Consider the following 21,764-nt stretch of genomic DNA (forward strand, 5'->3'; position numbering starts at 1 on the left):
TGGTGGGTGGAGAGTGGTGGGGTGGAGAGTGGTGGGGGGAGAGTGGTGGGTGGAGAGTGGTGTGGGGGAGAGTGGTGGGGGGAGAGTGGTGGGGGGGAGAGTGGTGGGGAGAGTAGTGGGTGGAGAGTGGTGGGGTGGAGAGTGGTGGGGTGGAGAGTGGTGGGGTGGAGAGTGGTGGGGGGGAGAGTGGTGGGGGGGAGAGTGGTGGGTGGAGAGTGGTGGGGGGGAGAGTGGTGGGTGGAGAGTGGTGGGGGGGAGAGTGGTGGGTGGAGAGTGGTGGGGGGGAGAGTGGTGGGGAGAGTGGTGGGGTGGAGAGTGGTGGGGGGGAGAGTGGTGGGTGGAGAGTGGTGGGTGGAGAATGGTGGGTGGAGAGTGGTGGGGGGGAGAGTGGTGGGTGGAGAGTGGTGGGGGGGAGAGTGGTGGGGGGGAGACTGGTGGAGGGGAGAGTGGTGGGTGGAGAGTGGTGGGTGGAGAGTGGTGGGGGGAGAGTGGTGGGGGGAGAGTGGTGGGGGGAGAGTGGTGGTGGGTGGAGTCTTGAGCTCACCTGTGGAAGTCCAGGTAAGAGAGTTCTGCGTTTCCCTTCTTGCCGAAGAAGTGGACGAGCAGAGTGGTGTCCACCGTCACGTAGTCGTCCATCGCCTGGCACAGGCAAAGCAGACCCAGGTAGCCTCTCAGCAGGCCGCACGGGGAAGGGGGTTGCAAGTGACTCACTCACTCGCTCGCTCGCTCACTCACTCACCCACTCACTCACCCGCTCACCCACTCACTCACTCACTCACCCACTCGCTCGCTCGCTCAGCCACTCACTCACTCACTCGCACACTCACTCGCTCGCTCGCTCACTCACTCGCACACTCACTCACTCGCTCAGCCACTCACTCACTCACTCGCTCACTCACTCACTCACCTGCTCACCCACTCACTCGCACACTCACCCACTCACCCACTCACTCGCACACTCACTCGCTCGCTCGCTCACTCACTCGCACACTCACTCACTCGCTCAGCCACTCACTCACTCACTCGCTCACTCACTCACTCACTCACCTGCTCACCCACTCACTCGCTCACTCACTCACTCACCCACTCACTCACCCACTCACCCGCTCACCCACTCACTCGCTCACTCACTCACTCACTCGCTCGCTCACTCGCACACTCACTCACTCACTCAAGCGCTCACTCACTCACTCGCTCAGCCACTCACTCGCTCACTCACTCACTCGCTCACTCACTCACTCACTCGCTCACTCACCCACTCACTCACCCACTCGCTCAGCCACTCACTCGCTCACTCACTCACTCACTCGCACACTCACCCACTCACTCGCTCACTCACTCACTCACTCATTCGCTCACCCACTCACTCATTCACCCACTCACTCACTCACTCACCCACTCGCTCGCACACTCACTCACCCACTCACTCACTCGCTCGCTCGCTCACTCACTCGCACACTCACTCACTCGCTCAACCACTCACTCGCTCACTCACTCACTCGCTCACCCACTCACTCATTCACCCACTCACTCACTCACTCGCTCGCTCGCTCGATCACTCACCCACTCACTCACTCGCTCACTCACTCACTCACCCACTCACTCACTCACTCACCCGTTCACCCACTCACTCGCTCACTCGCTCACTCACTCACTCACTCGCTCGCTCACTCACTCACTCACCCGCTCACCCACTCACTCGCTCACTCACCCACCCACTCACTCACTCACCCACTCACTCACCCACACACTCACTCACCCGCTCACCCACTCACGCACTCACTCACCCGCTCACCCGCTGACTGACTCACCCACTCACTCACTCGCTCACTCACCCACTCACCCACTCACTCACCCGCTCACCCACTCACTCACCCGCTCACCCGCTGACTGACTCACCCACTCGCTCACTCACCCACTCACTCGCTCACTCACTCACTCGCACACTCACCCACTCACTCGCTCGCTCACTCACTCACTCACTCGCACACTCACCCACTCACTCGCTCGCTCGCTCACTCACTCACCCACTCGCTCAGCCACTCACTCGCTCACTCACTCACTCACCCACTCACTCACTCACCCGCTCACCCACTCACGCACTCACTCAGCCGCTCACCCGCTGACTGACTCACCCCTCACTCACTCACTCACCCGCTCACCCACTCACTCACCCGCTCAACCGCTGACTGGCTCACCCACTCGCTCACTCACCCACTCACTCGCTCACTCACCCACTCACCCACTCACTCACCCGCTGACTGACTCACCCACTCACTCACCCGCTGACTGACTCACCCACTCACTCACTCACCCGCTGACTGATTCACCCACTCACTCACTCTCTCACTCACTCACTCACCCACTCACCCACTCACTCGCCCGCTCACCCACTCACTCACCCGCTCACCCCCTGACTGACTCACCCACTCGCTCACTCACCACTCACTCGCTCACTCACCCACTCACCCACTCACTCACCCGCTGACTGACTCACCCACTCACTCACCCGGTGACTGACTCACCCACTCACTCACTCACCCGCTGACTGATTCACCCACTTACTCACTCTCTCACTCACTCACTCACCCACTCACTCACCCGCTGACTTACTCACCCGCTCACTCACTCGCTCACTCACTCACTCACTCCCTCACTCACTCACTCACCCACTCACCCACTCACCCACTCACTCACCCACTCACCCACTCACCCGCTCACCTGCTGGCTGACTCACCCACTCACTCACTCACCCGCTGACTGACTCACTCACTCACTCACCCACTCACCCACTGACTGACTCACCCACTCACGAACTCGCTGACTCACTCACTCACCAAGTAACTGACTCACGATTGGTTCCCGTGTGTGTCCGTATCTCCGTGTGTGCGTGTGTCTCCGTGTCTCTGTGTCTCCGTGTGTCTCCGTGTGTGTCTCTGTGTGTCTCTGTGTCTCCGTGTGTCTCCGTGTCTCCGTGCGTGTCTGTGTGTGTGACCTCGCTGTCTCTGGAGAAGAACAGGCGATTGGTTCCCGTGTGTGTCTGTGTCTCCGTGTGTCTCCGTGTGTCTCTGTGTCTCCGTGTGTCCGTGTGTGTCTGTGTCTCCGTGTGTCCGTGTGTCTCTGTGTCTCCGTGTGTGTCTCCGTGTGTGTCTCCGTGTCTCCGTGTGTGTCTCTGTGTCTCCGTGTGTCTCTGTGTCTCCGTGTGTGTCTCTGTGTGTGTCTGTGTCTCCGTGTGTCTCTGTGTCTCCGTGTGTGTCTCTGTGTGTGTCTCTGTGTCTCTGTGTGTGTCTCTGTTTCTCCCTGTGAGACCTCGCTGTCTCTGGAGAAGAACAGATGATTGGTTCCCGTGTGTCTCTGTGTGTCTGTGTGTCTCTGTGTGTCTGTGTCTCTGTGTCTCTGTGTGTGTCTCTGTGTCTCCGTGTGAGACCTCGCTGTCTCTGGAGAAGAACAGATGATTGGTTCCCGTGTGTGTCTGTGTCTCCGTGTGTCTCCGTGTGTGTCTGTGTCTCCGTGTGTGTCTCCGTGTCTCCGTGTGTGTCTCCGTGTGTGTCTGTGTCTCCGTGTGTGTTTCTGTGTCTCTGTGTCTCCGTGTGTGTCTGTGTCTCCGTGTGTGTTTCTGTGTCTCTGTGTGTGTCTCCGTGTGTCTCCGTGTGTGTCTGTGTCTCCGTGTGTGTTTCTGTGTCTCTGTGTGTGTCTCCGTGTGTCTCCGTGTGTGTCTGTGTCTCCGTGTGTGTTTCTGTGTCTCTGTGTCTCCGTGTCTCTGTGTCTCCGTGTGTCTCTGTGTGTGTCTCTGTGTCTCTGTGTGTCTCTGTGTGAGTCTCTGTGTCTCCGTGTCTCCGTGTCTCTGTCTCTCTGTGTGTGTCTCCGTGTCTCCGTGTGAGACCTCGCTGTCTCTGGAGAAGAACAGGCGATTGGTTCCCGTGTGTCTCAGTGTGTCTGTGTGTGTCTGTGTGTGTCTCTGTGTGTGTCTGTGTGTCTCTGTGTGTCTCCGTGTCTCTGTGTGTCTCTGTGTGTGTCTGTGTCTCTGTGTCTCTGTGTCTCTGTGTGTGTCTCCGTGTGTGTCTCTGTGTGTGACCTCGCTGTCTCTGGAGAAGAACAGGCGATTGGTTCCCGTGTGTCTCTGTGTCTCCGTGTGTGTCTCTGTGTGTGTCTCCGTGTGAGACCTCGCTGTCTCTGGAGAAGAACAGGCGATTGGTTCCCGTGTGTCTCTGTGTCTCTGTGTGTGTCTCTGTGTGTGTCTCTGTGTGTCTCCGTGTGTCTCCGTGTGTGTCTCCGTGTGTGACCTCGCTGTCTCTGGAGAAGAACAGGCGATTGGTTCCCGTGTGTCTCTGTGTCTCTGTGTGTGTCTCTGTGTGTCTCTGTGTGTCTGTGTCTCCGTGTGTGTCTCCGTGTGTGACCTCGCTGTCTCTGGAGAAGAACAGGCGATTGGTTCCCGTGTGTCTCAGTGTGTCTGTGTGTCTCTGTGTGTGTCTCCGTGTGTGTCTCCGTGTGTGACCTCGCTGTCTCTGGAGAAGAACAGGCGATTGGTTCCCGTGTGTCTCAGTGTGTCTGTGTGTCTCTGTGTGTGTCTCCGTGTGTGTCTCCGTGTGTGACCTCGCTGTCTCTGGAGAAGAACAGGCGATTGGTTCCCGTGTGTCTCCGTGTGTCTCTGTGTCTCTGTGTGTGTCTCTGTGTCTCCGTGTGAGACCTCGCTGTCTCTGGAGAAGAACAGGCGATTGGTTCCCCGCCTCAGCGTCTGCCAACACGACCGCTCTGGTCCGGGAACGCCTCCTCTGGCCACCAGCATCTGTAACATCATCACCATAATCATCACTAACATCATCACCATCATCAACATCATCACCATCATCACCACCACATCATCACCATCATCATCATCACTAACATCACCATCACTACCAACATCACCATCACTATCACCAACATCATCATCATCATCACCATCATCATCACTAACATCACCATCACTACCATCATCACCAACATCACCACCATCATCACTAACATCACCATCACTACCATCATCACCAACATCACCATCATCATCACTAACATCACCATCACCACCAACATCATCACCAACATCATCACCATCACCACCAACATCATCACCAACATCACCATAATCACCATCATCATCACCACCAACATCATCACCAACATCACCATCACCATAATCACCATCATCATCACCACCAACATCACCAACATCACCACCATCATCATCACCATCATCATCACCATCATCACCATCATCATCACCAACATCACCAACATCACCATCATCACCATCATCACCAACATCACCACCATTACCACCATCATCATCACCATCACTACCATCATCACCAACATCACCACCATCACCATCACAAAACATCATCACCATCACCAACCATCACTATCACCAACATCACCAACATCACCAACATCATCACCATCATCACCATCACCACCAACATCACCAACATCACCATCACAAAACATCATCACCATCACCAACCATCACTATCACCAACATCACCAACATCATCACCATCATCACCATCATCACCAACATCATCATCACCAAGATCATCACCAAGATCATCACCACCATCATTACCATCACCATCATCACCATCATCACCAACATCATCATCACCATCATCACCAAGATCATCACCACCATCATCATCACCATCATCATCACCATCATCATCACCATCATCACCAACATCATCACCAACATCATCATCACCATCACTACCAACATCATCACCACCATCATCACCATCACCACCAACATCATCACCAACATCACCAACATCATCACCAACATCATCACCACCAACATCACCACTATCATCACCACCATCATCACCAACATCATCACCAACATCACCAACATCACCAACATCATCACCACCAACATCACCACCATCATCACCACCAACATCACCAACATCATCACCACCATCATCATCACCAACATCATCACCAACATCACCAACATCATCACCACCAACATCACCATCATCACCAACATCATCACCAACATCATCACCACCAACATCACCATCACCACCACCATCATCACCACCAACATCACCACCATCATCACCACCATCATCACCACCAACATCACCAACATCATCACCAACATCACCACCATCACTAACATCATTACCACCATCACCAACATCACTATCATCACCACCATTACCAACATCATCACCAACATCATCACCATCATCACCAACATCATCACCATCATCACCAACATCACCAACATCATCACCAACATCATCACCAACATCATCACCATCATCACCAACATCATCACCAACATCATCACCATCATCACCAACATCATCACCAACATCATCACCAACATCATCACCACCAACATCACCACCATCATCACCACCAACATCACCAACATCATCACCAACATCACCATCATCACCACCATCACCAACATCATCACCACCAACATCACCAACACCATCACCATCATCACCATCACCATCACCAAGATCGCTCCTGTCCGGGAACGCCTCCCCTGGCCATCACCATCACTACCATCATCACCATCACCACCATCACACTGACAGTGACTGAGTGAGTGTGTGAGTGAGTGGGTGAGTGAGTGGGTGAGTGAGTGAGTGGGTGAGTGAGTGGGTGAGTGAGTGAGTGAGTGGGTGAGTGAGTGGGTGAGTGAGTGAGTGAGTGGGTGAGTGAGTCAGTGAGTGACTGAGTGAGAGAGTGAGTGAGAGAGTGAGAGAGTGAGTGGGTGAGTGAGTGGATGAGTGAGAGAGTGGGTGAGTGAGTGAGTGGGTGAGTGAGTGAGTGGGTGAGTGAGTGGGTGAGTGAGTGAGTGGGTGAGTGGGTGAGTGACTGAGTGAGTGGGTGAGTGAGTGGATGAGTGAGTGGGTGGGTGAGTGAGTGGGTGAGTGAGTGAGTGGGTCAGTGAGTGAGTGAGTGGGTCAGTGGGTGAGTAGATGAGTGACTGAGTGAGTGGGTGAGTGAGTAGGCGAGTGGGTGGGTGAGTGAATGGGTGAGTGAGTGGGTGAGTGAGTGGGTGAGTGAGTGGGTGAGTATGTGAGTAAGTGAGTGACTCAGTGAGTGAGTAGATGAGTGACTGAGTGAGTGGGTGAGTGAGTGGGTGAGTGAGTGGGTGAGTAGGCAAGTGGGTGGGTGAGTGAGTGGGTGAGTGAGTGGGTGAGTGACTGGGTGGGTGAGTGAGTGAGTGGGTGAGTGAGTGAGTGGGTGAGTGAGTGAGTGGGTGAGTGAGTGAGTGGATGAGTGGGTGAGTGAGTGGGTGAGTGAGTGGATGAGTGGGTGAGTGAGTGAGTGAGTGGGTGAGTGAGTCAGTGAGTGAGTGAGAGAGTGAGTGGGTGAGTGAGTGGATGAGTGAGTGAGAGAGTGGGTGAGTGAGTGAGTGGGTGAGTGAGTGAGTGTGTGAGTGAGTGAGTGAGTGGATGAGTGGGTGAGTGAGTGAGTGAGTGGGTGAGTGAGTCAGTGAGTGACTGAGTGAGAGAGTGAGTGAGAGAGTGAGAGAGTGAGTGGGTGAGTGAGTGGATGAGTGTGTGAGAGAGTGGGTGAGTGAGTGAGTGGGTGAGTGAGTGAGTGTGTGAGTGAGTGAGTGAGTGGATGAGTGGGTGAGTGAGTGAGTGAGTGGGTGAGTGAGTCAGTGAGTGACTGAGTGAGAGAGTGAGTGAGAGAGTGAGAGAGTGAGTGGGTGAGTGAGTGGGTGAGTGGGTGAGTGAGTGGATGAGTGAGTGACTGAGTGAGTGAGTGAGTGTGTGAGTGAGTGGGTGAGTGAGTGACTGAGTGAGTGAGTGAGTGGGTGAGTGGATGAGTGAGTGAGTGAGTGTGTGAGTGAGGGAGTTAGTGAGTGAGTGGGTGAGTGAGTGGGTGAGTGAGTGGATGAGTGAGTTAGTGAGTGAGTGGGTGAGTGAGTGGGTGAGTGAGTGGGTGAGTGAGTGAGTGAGTGGGTGAGTGAGTGGGTGAGTGAGTGAGTGGGTGAGTGAGTGAGTGAGTGGGTGAGTGAGTGTGTGGGTGAGTGAGTGGGTGAGTGAATGGGTGAGTGAGTGGGTGAGTGAGTGTGTGGGTGAGTGGGTGAGTGAGTGGGTGAGTGAGTGGGTGAGTGAGTGTGTGGGTGAGTGAGTGAGTGGGTGAGTGGGTGAGTGAGTGGGTGAGTGGGTGAGTGAGTGGGTGAGTGGGTGAGTGAGTGAGTGAGTGGGTGAGTGAGTGGGTGAGTGAGTGTGTGGGTGAGTGAGTGGGTGAGTGAGTGGGTGAGTGAGTGGGTGAGTGAGTGTGTGGGTGAGTGAGTGAGTGGGTGAGTGGATGAGTGGGTGAGTGAGTGAGGGGGTGAGTGAGTGGGTGAGTGAGTGAGTTAGTGAGTGGGTGAGTGAGTGAGTGAGTGGTGAGTGAGTGAGTGGATTGAAGTGAGTGAGTGAGTGTGTGAGTGGTGAGTGGGTGAGTGGGTGAGTGAGTGGGTGAGTGAGTGGGTGGGTGAGTGAGTGAGTGAGTGGGTGAGTGAGTGGGTGAGTGGATGAGTGAGTAAGTGAGTGAGTGAGTGAGTGGGTGAGTGAGTGAGTGAGTTAGTGAGTTAGTGAGTGTGTGAGTGAGTAACACAGTGAGTGAGTTAGTGAGTTGGTGAGTGAGTGGGTGAGTGAGTTAGTGAGTGAGTGAGTGAGTTAGTGAGTGAGTGAGTGAGTTAGTGAGTGAGTGAGTGAGTGGGTGAGTGAGTGGGTCAGTGAGTGAGTGAGTTAGTGAGTGAGTGAGTGAGTGACACAGTGAGTGAGTGAGTGACACAGTGAGTGAGTGAGTAACACAGTGAGTGAGTGAGTGACACAGTGAGTGACACAGTGAGTGAGTTAGTGAGTTAGTGAGTGAGTGAGTGACACAGTGAGTGAGTGAGTGACACAGTGAGTGAGTGAGTGAGTGACACAGTGAGTGAGTGAGTGGGTCAGTGAGTGAGTGAGTAACACAGTGAGTGAGTGTCACCTTGTGAATGAGAGGGTGGCGGTAGCCATAGAGCTGCAGGTACTGGGGGAGGGAGCGAGACGGAGGGGGGACAGTGAGTGAGTGACACAGTGAGTGACACAGTGAGTGACACAGTGAGTGACACAGTGAGTGAGTGACACAGTGAGTGAGTGACACAGTGAGTGACACAGTGAGTGACACAGTGAGTGAGTGACACAGTGAGTGACACAGTGAGTGAGTGACACAGTGAGTGACACAGTGAGTGAGTGACACAGTGAGTGAGTGACACAGTGAGTGACACAGTGAGCGAGTGAAACAGTGAGTGACACAGTGAGTGACACAGTGAGTGAGTGACACAGTGAGTGAGTGACACAGTGAGTGACACAGTGAGTGACACAGTGAGTGAGTGACACAGTGAGCGAGTGACACAGTGAGCGAGTGACACAGTGAGTGACACAGTGAGTGACACAGTGAGCGAGTGACACAGTGAGTGACACAGTGAGTGACACAGTGAGTGACACAGTGAGTGACACAGTGAGTGAGTGACACAGTGAGTGAGTGACACAGTGAGTGAGTGACACAGTGGGTGACACAGTGAGTGAGTGACACAGTGAGTGACACAGTGAGTGAGTGACACAGTGAGTGAGTGACACAGTGAGTGAGTGACACAGTGGGTGACACAGTGAGTGAGTGACACAGTGAGTGACACAGTGAGTGACACAGTGAGTGAGTGACACAGTGAGTGACACAGTGAGTGACACAGTGGGTGACACAGTGAGTGACAGTGAGTGAGTGACACAGTGAGTGACACAGTGAGTGACACAGTGAGTGACAGTGAGTGAGTGACACAGTGAGTGACACAGTGAGTGACACAGTAAGTGACACAGTGAGCGACACAGTGAGTGACACACTGAGTGAGTGACACAGTGAGTGACACAGTGAGTGAGTGACACAGTGAGCGACACAGTGAGTGACACAGTGAATGAGTGACACAGTGGGTGACACAGTGAGTGAGTGACACAGTGAGTGACACAGTGAGTGACACAGTGAGTGAGTCACACAGTGAGTGACACAGTGAGTGAGTCACACAGTGAGTGAGTCACACAGTGAGTGACACAGTGAGTGAGTGACACAGTGAGTGAGTGACACAGTGAGTGACACAGTGAGTGAGTGACACAGTGAGTGAGTGACACAGTGAGTCACACAGTGAGTGACACAGTGAGTGACACAGTGAGTGAGTGACACAGTGAGTGACACAGTGAGTGACACAGTGAGTGAGTGACACAGTGAGTGAGTGACACAGTGAGTGAGTGACACAGTGAGTGACAGAGTGAGTGACACGGTGAGTGAGTGACACAGTGAGTGACACGGTGAGTGACACGGTGAGTGACACGGTGAGTGACACGGTGAGTGGCACAGTGAGTGACACGGTGAGTGGCACAGTGACACAGTGAGCCGCATGGTGAGTAAGGGACACAGTGAGTGACACAGTGAGTGACACAGTGAGTGACAAAGTGAGTGGCATGGTGAGTGACACAGTGAGTGAGTGACACAGTGAGTGACACAGTGAGTGACACAGTGACCGAGTGACACAGTGAGTGACACAGTGAGTGAGTGACACAGTGAGTGAGTGACACAGTGAGTGACACAGTGAGCGAGTGACACAGTGAGTGACACAGTGAGTGAGTGACACAGTGAGTGACACAGTGAGTGACACAGTGAGTGAGTGACACAGTGAGTGAGTGACAGTGGGTGACACAGTGACACAGTGAGTGAGTGACACAGTGAGTGACACAGTGAGTGACACAGTGAGTGAGTGACACAGTGAGTGAGTGACACAGTGAGTGGCACAGTGAGTGACAGAGTGAGTGACACAGTGAGTGACACAGTGAGTCACACAGTGAGTGACACAGTGAGCGAGTGACACAGTGAGTGACACAGTGAGTGACACAGTGAGTGAGTGACACAGTGAGTGACACAGTGAGTGACACAGTGAGTGAGTGACACAGTGAGTGAGTGACACAGTGAGTGACACAGTGAGTGAGTGACACAGTGAGTGACACAGTGAGTGACACAGTGAGTGAGTGACACAGTGAGTGACACAGTGGGTGACACAGTGAGTGACACAGTGAGTGACACAGTGAGTGAGTGACACAGTGGGTGACACAGTGAGTGACACAGTGAGTGAGTGACACAGTGAGTGACACAGTGAGTGAGTGACACAGTGAGTGAGTGACACAGTGAGTGACACAGTGAGTGAGTGACACAGTGAGTGACACAGTGAGTGACACAGTGAGTGACACAGTGAGTGAGTGACACAGTGAGTGAGTGACACAGTGAGTGACACAGTGAGTGAGTGACACAGTGAGTGACACAGTGAGTGAGTGACACAGTGAGTGACACAGTGAGTGACACAGTGAGTGACACAGTGAGTGAGTGACACAGTGAGTCACACAGTGAGTGACACAGTGAGTGACACAGTGAGTGAGTGACACAGTGAGTGAGTGACACAGTGAGTGACACAGTGAGTGACACAGTGAGTGAGTGACACAGTGAGTGAGTGACACAGTGAGTGACAGTGAGTGAGTGACACAGTGAGTGACACAGTGAGTGAGTCACACAGTGAGTGACACAGTGAGTGAGTGACACAGTGAGTGACACAGTGAGTGACACAGTGAGTGAATGACACAGTGAGTGAGTGACACAGTGAGTCACACAGTGAGTGACACAGTGAGTGACACAGTGAGTGAGTGACACAGTGAGTGAGTGACACAGTGAGTGACACAGTGAGTGACACAGTGAGTGACACAGTAAGTGACACAGTGAGTGACACAGTGAGTGACACAGTGAGTGACACAGTGAGGGACACAGTGAAACAGTGAGTGATACAGTGAGTGACACAGTAAGTGACACGGTGAGTGACACGGTAAGTACCAGCAGTGAGTGACACGGTGAGTGACACAGTGAGTGACACAGTGACACAGTGAGTGACACAGTGAGTGACACAGTGAGTGACACAGTGACACGGTGAGTGACACAGTGACACAGTGAGTGACACAGTGACACAGTGAATGACACAGTGAGTGAGTGACACGGTGAGTGACAAAGTGAGTGACACAGTGACACAGTGAGTGACATAGTGACACAGTGAGTGACACAGTAACACAGTGAGTGACACAGTGACACGGTGAGTGACACAGTGACACAGTGAGTGACACAGTGACACAGTGAGTGACACAGTGATTGACACAGTGACACAGTGACACAGTGAGTGACACAGTGACACAGTGAGTGACACAGTGACACAGTGAGTGAGTGGCATGGTGAGTGACACAGTGAGTGACACGGTGAGTGAGTGACACGGTGAGTGAGTGACACAGTGAGTGACACAGTGAGTGACACAGTGAGTGAGTGACACAGTGAGTGAGTGACACAGTGAGTGACACAGTGACACAGTAAGTGAGTGGCATGGTGAGTGACACAGTGAGTGACACGGTGAGTGAGTGACACGGTGAGTGAGTGAGTGACACAGTGAGTGACACAGTGAGTGACACAGTGAGTGAGTGACACAGTGAGTGACACACTGAGTGAGTGACACAGTGAGTGACACGGTGAGTGAGTGACACAGTGAGTGACACAGTGAGTGACACAGTGAGTGAGTGACACAGTGAGTGACACGGTGAGTGACACAGTGAGTGACACAGTGAGTGACACAGTGAGTGACACGGTGAGTGCCACAGTGACACAGTGAGTGACACAGTGGGTGACACACTGAGTGAGTGACACAGTGAGTGACACGGTGAGTGAGTGACACAGTGAGTGACACAGTGAATGATACACACAGTGAGTGACACAGTGAGTGACACAGTGACACAGTGAGTGACACAGTGGGTGACACACTGAGTGAGTGACACAGTGAGTGACACGGTGAGTGAGTGACACAGTGAGTGACACAGTGAGTGACACAGTGAGTGACACGGTGAGTGAGTGACACGGTGAGTGACACAGTGAATGATACACACAGTGAGTGACACAGTGAGTGACACAGTGACACAGTGAGTGACACAGTGAGTGACACAGTGAGTGACACGGTGAGTGACACGGTGAGTGAGTGACACAGTGATTGACACAGTGACACAGTGAGTGACACAGTGACACAGTGAGTGACACGGTGAGTGAGTGACACAGTGAGTGACACAGTGAGTGAGTGACACAGTGAGTGACACAGTGACACAGTGAGTGACACAGTGAGTGACACAGCGAGTGAGTGACACAGTGACACACACAGTGAGTGACACAGTGAGTGAGTGACACAGTGAGTGACACAGTGACACAGTGAGTGACACAGTGAGTGACACAGCGAGTGAGTGACACAGTGACACACACAGTGAGTGAGTGACACAGCGAGTGAGTGACACAGTGAGTGACACAGTGCGTGACACAGTGAGTGACACAGTGAGTGAGTGACACAGTGAGTGACACACACAGTGAGTGACACAGTGAGTGACACACACAGTGAGTGACATGGTGAGTGACACACACAGTGAGTGACACAGTGAGTGAGTGACACAGTGAGTGAGTGACACGGTGAGTACCAGCAGTGCGGTGTCCTCATCCTGTTCGTGCTCAAATTTCTTCTCGTTTTTCTTGCGAAAAATTTCCTCCAGCTACGCACAGACACACAACAATCACAATCACACACACACTCACACACACACACTCACACACACACTCACACACTCACACACAATCACACACAATCACAATCACACACAATCACACACACAGACACACAACAATCACACACACACTCACACACACACAATCACACACAATCACAATCACACACACACACTCACAGACACACACACACTCACACACAATCACAATAACACACACTCACACACAATCACACACTCACTCACACACTCACTCACACATTAACACACACTCACACACACTCACACACACACACAATCACAATCACACACACAATCACAATCACACACACACAATCACACTCACACACACACGCTCACACACACTCACTCACACACAATCACAATCACACACACACAACAATCACACACTCTCACACACAATCACAATCACACACACACAACAATCACACTGACACACAATCACACACAGACACACACACTCACACACAATCACACACTCTCACTCACAGACACACAACAATCACACTAACACACTCTCACACACACACTCACACACACTCACACACACTCACACACACTCACAGACACACAACAATCACACACACACACACACAATCACACACACTCACACAGACACTCACACACAATCACAGACACACACACACTCACACACAATCACAATCACACACACACAATCACACACACACACACTCACACACAATCACAATCACACACTCACACACTCTCACACACACACTCACACACACTCACAGACACACAACAATCACACACACACACACAATCACAACAATCACACACACACTCACACACACTCACTCACAGACACACAACAATCACACACACACAATCACACACACTCACACACAATCACAATCACACACACACTCACACACAATCACACACTCACTCACACACTCACTCACACATTAACACACACTCACACACACACTCACACACACACTCACACACACACTCACACACACACAATCACAATCACACACACAATCACAATCACACACACAATCACACACAATCACAATCACACACACACACTCACACACACTCACAGACACACACACACTAACACAATCACACACACAATCACACACACACTCACTCACACACTTACACACACACTCACACACTACACTAACACACACTCACTCACACACTCACAGACTCACTCACACACTCACACACAATCACAATCACACACACACAATCACACACACACTCACACACACACACTCACAGACACACACACACTAACACACAATCACAAACACACTCACACACAATCACACACACACACTCACTCACTCACTCCTCACACACACACTCACTCACACACACACAATCACACACACACTCACACACAATCACACACACACAATCACACAGACACTCACACACACACTCACAGACACACACACACTAACACACAATCACACACACACTCACACACAATCACACACACACTCACTCACACACACACTCACACACTACACAAAGACCCCCCGTATAGCCTTAACAGACTGTAGGGGCAAGTGCTGTTAGCGAGCAGCTATGAAGGCCGGAACGGTACACGAGGGGGTGGGTGGCCAGCACCACGCCCGACCGCCTTTGTCTCCCTAGTGGCAATGTTTACACACTACACTAACACACACTCACACACACTCACTCACTCACACACTAACACACAATCACACACACACTCACTCACACACAACAATCACACACACACTCACACACACACTCACACACTCACTCACACACACACACTCACACACACACTCACACACTCACTCACACACTACACTAACACACACACTCACATACACAAAAATCACACACACAACAATCACACACACAACAATCACACACACAACACTCACAGACACAACACTCACACACAATCACACACACAATCACACAAACACACACTCACACACAATCACACTCACACACACAATCACACACACAACAATCACTCACAATCACAATCACACACACACTCAACAATCTGACACACACACACTCACTCACTACACTAATACACACTCACACACTACACTAACACAATCACAATCACACACACACACTCACTCACTCAGACACAATCACAATCACACACACACTCACACACACACAATCACACACTACACTAACACACACACTCACACACACTCACACTCACTCACACACTCACACACACAATCACACACACTCACAATCACACACACTCACAATCACACACTCACACACACACAATCACACACACACAATCACACACACTCACACACACAACAATCACTCACACACACACTCACATGCTACACTAACACACACACACACTCACTCACACAATCACACACACACACACACACACATACTACACTAACACACAATCACACACACACACACTCACACACAATCACACACAACAATCACACAGACACACATCCACACACTCACACACACTCACAATAACACACTCACAATCACACACACACAATCACACACACACTCACATACTACACTAACACGCACACACTCACTCACACACTACACTAACACACACTCACACAATCACACACTCACAATCACACACACACTCACACACAATCACACACACACTCACACACACACTCACACAATCACACACTCACACAATCACACACACACTCACACACTCACACACACACAATCACACACTCACTCACACACTCACACATACTACACTAATACACACACTCACACACACACTCACACACACACTCACACATACTACACTAACACACACTCACACACAATCACAATCACACACACACTCACACACAATCACACTCACACACTCACAATCACACACACACACTCACATACTACACTAACACACACACACACACTCACTCACTCACACAATCTCACACACACTCACACACTCACACACACACACTCACACAATCACACTCACACACACACATTCACACAATCACACACTCACACACACAATGACACACACACTCACTCACACACTCACACACAATCACAATCACACACACTCACACACTCACACACTCACACAATCACACTCACACACTCACACAATCACACACACACTCACACAATCACACACACACACTCACACACACAATGACACACACACACTATACTAACACACACACTCACACACAAACTCACTCACACACTCACACATACTACACTAACACACACTCACACACTCACACTATCACACAGACACACTCACACACAATCACACTCACACACACACTCACTCACACACACAATCACTCACACACTCTCACAATCACACACTCACACACTCATACACTCACACATGCACACACACACTCTCACACAATCACACACACACACAATCACACTCTCACACAATCACACACACAATCACACTCGCACACAATCACATACACAACCACACAACAATCACACAGACACACACTCACACGCAATCACAATCACAAAACTCTCACATACTACACTAACACACACTCACACACACAATCACACAGACACACACTCACACAATCACACACACACTCACACACACACTCACACACTCACACACAAACTCACACACTCACACAATCACACACACAATCACAATCACACACTCACACACACACACTCACACAATCACACACACTCACACACACACACTCACACACACACACTCACACAATCACACACACAATCACACACACACAATCACACACACAATCACACACACAATCACACACACAATCACAATCACACACACGCACATACACACGCACATACACACACAATCACGCACACAATCACACATACACACACAATCACACACACAATCACACACACACAATCACACACACACACACAATCACACACACAATCGCACACACACACACAATCACACGCACAATCACACACACAATCACAATCACACACACACAATCACACACACACTCACACACACACACAATCACACGCACAATCACACACACACAATCTCATACGCACAATCAGACACGCATACTCACACAATCTCACACACACTCTCACACACACATTCACACAATCACACACACTCACACAATCACACAATCACAATCACACACACAATCACACACACAGACTGTAGGGGCGAGTGACAGTGTGAGTGAGTGATAGTGAGTGTTTGACAGTGTGAGTGAGTGAGTGTTTGATAGTGTGAGTGAGTGAGAGTGAGTGAGTGTGAGTGAGTGTTTGATAGTGAGAGTGAGTGAGTGTTTGATAGTGAGAGGGAATGAGTGAGTGTTGGATAGTGAGTGTGAGTGGGAGTGAGTGTTTGATAGTGAGAGTGATAGAGTGAGAGTGAGTGAGTGTTTGATAGTGTGAGTGACAGTGTGAGTGACAGTGAGAGTGAGTGAGAGTGAGTGTGAGTGAGAGTGAGTGTGAATGAGTGTTTGAAAGTGTGAGTGACAGTGTGAGTGAGTGAGAGTGTGAGTGACAGTGTGAGTGAGTGAGAGTGTGAGTGACAGTGTGAGTGACAGTGTGAGTTACAGTGAGTGAGTGAGAGCGAGTGTGAGTGAGTGTGAGTGAGTGACAGTGTGAGTGACAGTCTGAGTGAGTGTGAGTGAGTGTGAGTGACAGTGTGAGTGAGTGTGAGTGACAGTGTGAGTGAGTGTGAGTGACAGTGTGAGTGAGTGAGTGTGAGTGAGTGTGAGTGAGAGTGTGAGTGAGTGTGAGTGAGTGAGTTTGAGTGAGTGTGAGTGACTGTGAGTGACAGTGTGAGTGAGTGTGAGTGAGTGTGAGTGACAGTGTGAGTGACTGTGTGAGTGACAGTGTGAGTGAGTGACAGTGTGAGTGACAGTGTGAGTGAGTGTGAGTGACAGTGTGAGTGACAGTGTGAGTGACAGTGTGAGTGAGTGAGAGTGTGAGTGAGTGAGAGTGAGTGACAGTGTGAGTGACAGTGTGAGTGAGTGTGAGTGAGAGTGAGTGACAGTGTGAGTGACAGTGTGAGTGAGTGAGAGTGAGTGAGTGTGAGTGAGTGACAGTGTGAGTGAGTGTGAGTGACAGTGTGAGTGAGTGACAGTGTGAGTGAGTGAGTGATAGAGTGAGTGACAGTGTGAGTGAGTGTGAGTGACAGTGTGAGTGAGTGACAGTGTGAGTGAGTGACAGTGTGAGTGACAGTGTGAGTGACAGTGTGAATGAGTGTGTGTGACAGTGTGAGTGACAGTGTGAGTGAGTGACAGTGTGAGTGAGTGACAGTGTGAGTGTCAGTGTGAGTGACAGTGTGAATGAGTGTGTGTGACAGTGTGAGTGACAGTGTGAGTGACAGTGTGAGTGAGTGTGTGAGTGAGTGTGAGTGAGTGAGTGATAGAGTGAGTGACAGTGTGAGTGACAGTGTGAGTGAGAGTGAGTGACAGTGTGAGTGACAGAGTGAGTGACAGTGTGAGTGACAGTGTGAGTGAGTGACAGTGTGAGTGAGTGACAGTGTGAGTGACAGTGTGAGTGAGTGACAGTGTGAGTGAGTGACAGTGTGAGTGACAGTGTGAGTGACAGTGTGAATGAGTGTGTGTGACAGTGTGAGTGACAGTGTGAGTGAGTGACAGTGTGAGTGAGTGACAGTGTGAGTGTCAGTGTGAGTGAGTGTGTGTGACAGTGTGAGTGACAGTGTGAGTGACAGTGTGAGTGAGTGTGTGAGTGAGTGTGAGTGAGTGAGTGATAGAGTGAGCGACAGTGTGAGTGACAGTGTGAGTGAGAGTGAGTGACAGTGTGAGTGACAGAGTGAGTGACAGTGTGAGTGACAGTGTGAGTGAGTGACAGTGTGAGTGAGTGACAGTGTGAGTGACAGTGTGAGTGACAGTGTGAATGAGTGTGTGTGACAGTGTGAATGACAGTGTGAGTGAGTGACAGTGTGAGTGAGTGACAGTGTGAGTGACAGTGTGAGTGACAGTGTGAATGAGTGTGTGTGACAGTGTGAGTGACAGTGTGAGTGAGTGTGTGAGTGAGTGTGAGATAGAGTGAGTGATAGAGTGAGTGACAGTGTGAGTGACAGTGTGAATGAGTGTGTGTGACAGTGTGAGTGACAGTGTGAGTGAGTGACAGTGTGAGTGAGTGACAGTGTGAGTGTCAGTGTGAGTGACAGTGTGAATGAGTGTGTGTGACAGTGTGAGTGACAGTGTGAGTGACAGTGTGAGTGAGTGTGTGAGTGAGTGTGAGTGAGTGAGTGATAGAGTGAGTGACAGTGTGAGTGACAGTGTGAGTGAGAGTGAGTGACAGTGTGAGTGACAGAGTGAGTGACAGTGTGAGTGACAGTGTGAGTGAGTGACAGTGTGAGTGAGTGACAGTGTGAGTGACAGTGTGAGTGACAGTGTGAATGAGTGTGTGTGACAGTGTGAATGACAGTGTGAGTGAGTGACAGTGTGAGTGAGTGACAGTGTGAGTGACAGTGTGAGTGACAGTGTGAATGAGTGTGTGTGACAGTGTGAGTGACAGTGTGAGTGAGTGTGTGAGTGAGTGTGAGATAGAGTGAGTGATAGAGTGAGTGACAGTGTGAGTGACAGTGTGAGTGAGAGTGAGTGACAGTGTGAGTGACAGAGTGAGTGACAGTGTGAGTGACAGTGTGAGTGAGTGACAGTGTGAGTGAGTGTGTGAGTGTGAGTGAGTGATAGAGTGAGTGACAGTGTGAGTGACAGTGTGAGTGACAGTGTGAGTGACAGCGTGAGTGTGAGTGACAGTGAGTGACAGTGTGAGTGACAGTGTGAGTGAGTGACAGTGTGAGTGACAGTGTGAGTGACAGTGTGAGTGAGTGTGTGAGTGTGAGTGAGTGATAGAGTGAGTGACAGTGTGAGTGACAGTGTGAGTGAGTGAGTGTGAGTGACAGTGTGAGTGACAGTGTGAGTGACAGTGTGAGTGACAGTCTGAGTGAGTGTGAGTGAGTGACAGTGTGAGTGAGTGTGAGTGACAGTGTGAGTGAGTGAGTGTGAGTAAGTGACAGAGTGAGTGAGTGACAGTGTGAGTGACAGTGTGAGTGTGAGTGAGTGAGTGACAGTGTGAGTGACAGTGTGAGTGAGTGAGTGATAGAGTGAGTGACAGTGTGAGTGACAGTGTGAGAGACAGTGTGAGTGAGTGAGAGTGAGTGAGTGTGAGTGAGTGATAGAGTGAGTGACAGTGTGAGTGAGAGTGAGTGAGTGAGTGATAGAGTGAGTGATAGTGTGAGTGAGTGAGAATGACAGTGTGAGTGACAGTGTGAGTGACAGTGTGAGTGAGTGAGAGTGTGAGTGAGTGTGAGTGACAGTGTGAGTGAGTGTGAGTGACAGTGGGAGTGACAGTGTGAGTGAGTGACAGTGTGAGTGAGTGAGTGATAGAGTGAGTGACAGTGTGAGAGAGTGACAGAGTGAGTGAGTGACAGTGTGAGTGACAGTGTGAGTGACAGTGTGAGTGAGTGTGAGTGACAGTGTGAGTGAGTGACAGTGTGAGTGAGTGACAGTGTGAGTGACAGTGTGAGTGACAGTGTGAGTGAGTGTGAGTGAGTGAGAGTGAGTGAGTGACAGTGTGTGACAGTGTGAGTGACAGTGTGAGTGACAGTGTGAGTGACAGTGAGTGACAGTGTGAGTGAGTGAGTGACAGTGTGAGTGACAGTGTGAGTGACAGTGTGAGTGACAGCGTGAGTGAGTGTGAGTGTGAGTGAGTGAGAGTGAGTGACAGTGTGAGTGACAGTGTGAGTGACAGTGTGAGTGAGTGAATGAGTGTGAGTGACAGTGTGAGTGACAGTGTGAGTGACAGTGGGAGTGAGTGACAGTGTGAGTGACAGTGTGAGTGACAGTGGGAGTGAGTGACAGTGTGAGTGACAGTGTGAGTGACAGTGGGAGTGAGTGACAGTGTGAGTGACAGTGTGAGAGACAGTGTGAGTGACAGTGTGAGTGAGTGAGTGACAGTGTGAGTGACAGTGTGAGAGACAGTGTGAGTGAGTGTGAGTGAGTGAGTGAGTGTGAGTGACAGTGTGAGTGACAGTGTGAGTGAGTGTGAGTGTGAGTGAGTGATAGAGTGAGTGACAGTGTGAGTGAGAGTGAGTGAGTAATA

General features: G+C 50.9%; 1 protein-coding gene across 1 annotated transcript in view; it reads right to left on the bottom strand.

The window, feature by feature from the left end:
* Positions 1–21,764, bottom strand: part of LOC142907275 (calcium uptake protein 3, mitochondrial-like) — a 45,131-nt gene that overhangs the window by 10,507 nt on the left and 12,860 nt on the right. The window contains exons 6-9 of the mRNA XM_076056581.1: positions 13,569–13,640; positions 8,995–9,036; positions 4,688–4,786; positions 545–639 (exon numbers count right to left, since the gene is read on the bottom strand). Coding sequence (XP_075912696.1) covers positions 545–639; positions 4,688–4,786; positions 8,995–9,036; positions 13,569–13,640 — 308 coding nt within the window. The remainder of the gene's footprint in view (positions 1–544; positions 640–4,687; positions 4,787–8,994; positions 9,037–13,568; positions 13,641–21,764) is intronic.

This window comes from Petromyzon marinus, chromosome 76 (assembly GCF_048934315.1).
Source record: "Petromyzon marinus isolate PM22_M1 ecotype Great Lakes invasive population chromosome 76, UKy_Petmar_22M1.pri1.0, whole genome shotgun sequence".
NCBI lineage: Eukaryota > Metazoa > Chordata > Hyperoartia > Petromyzontiformes > Petromyzontidae > Petromyzon > Petromyzon marinus.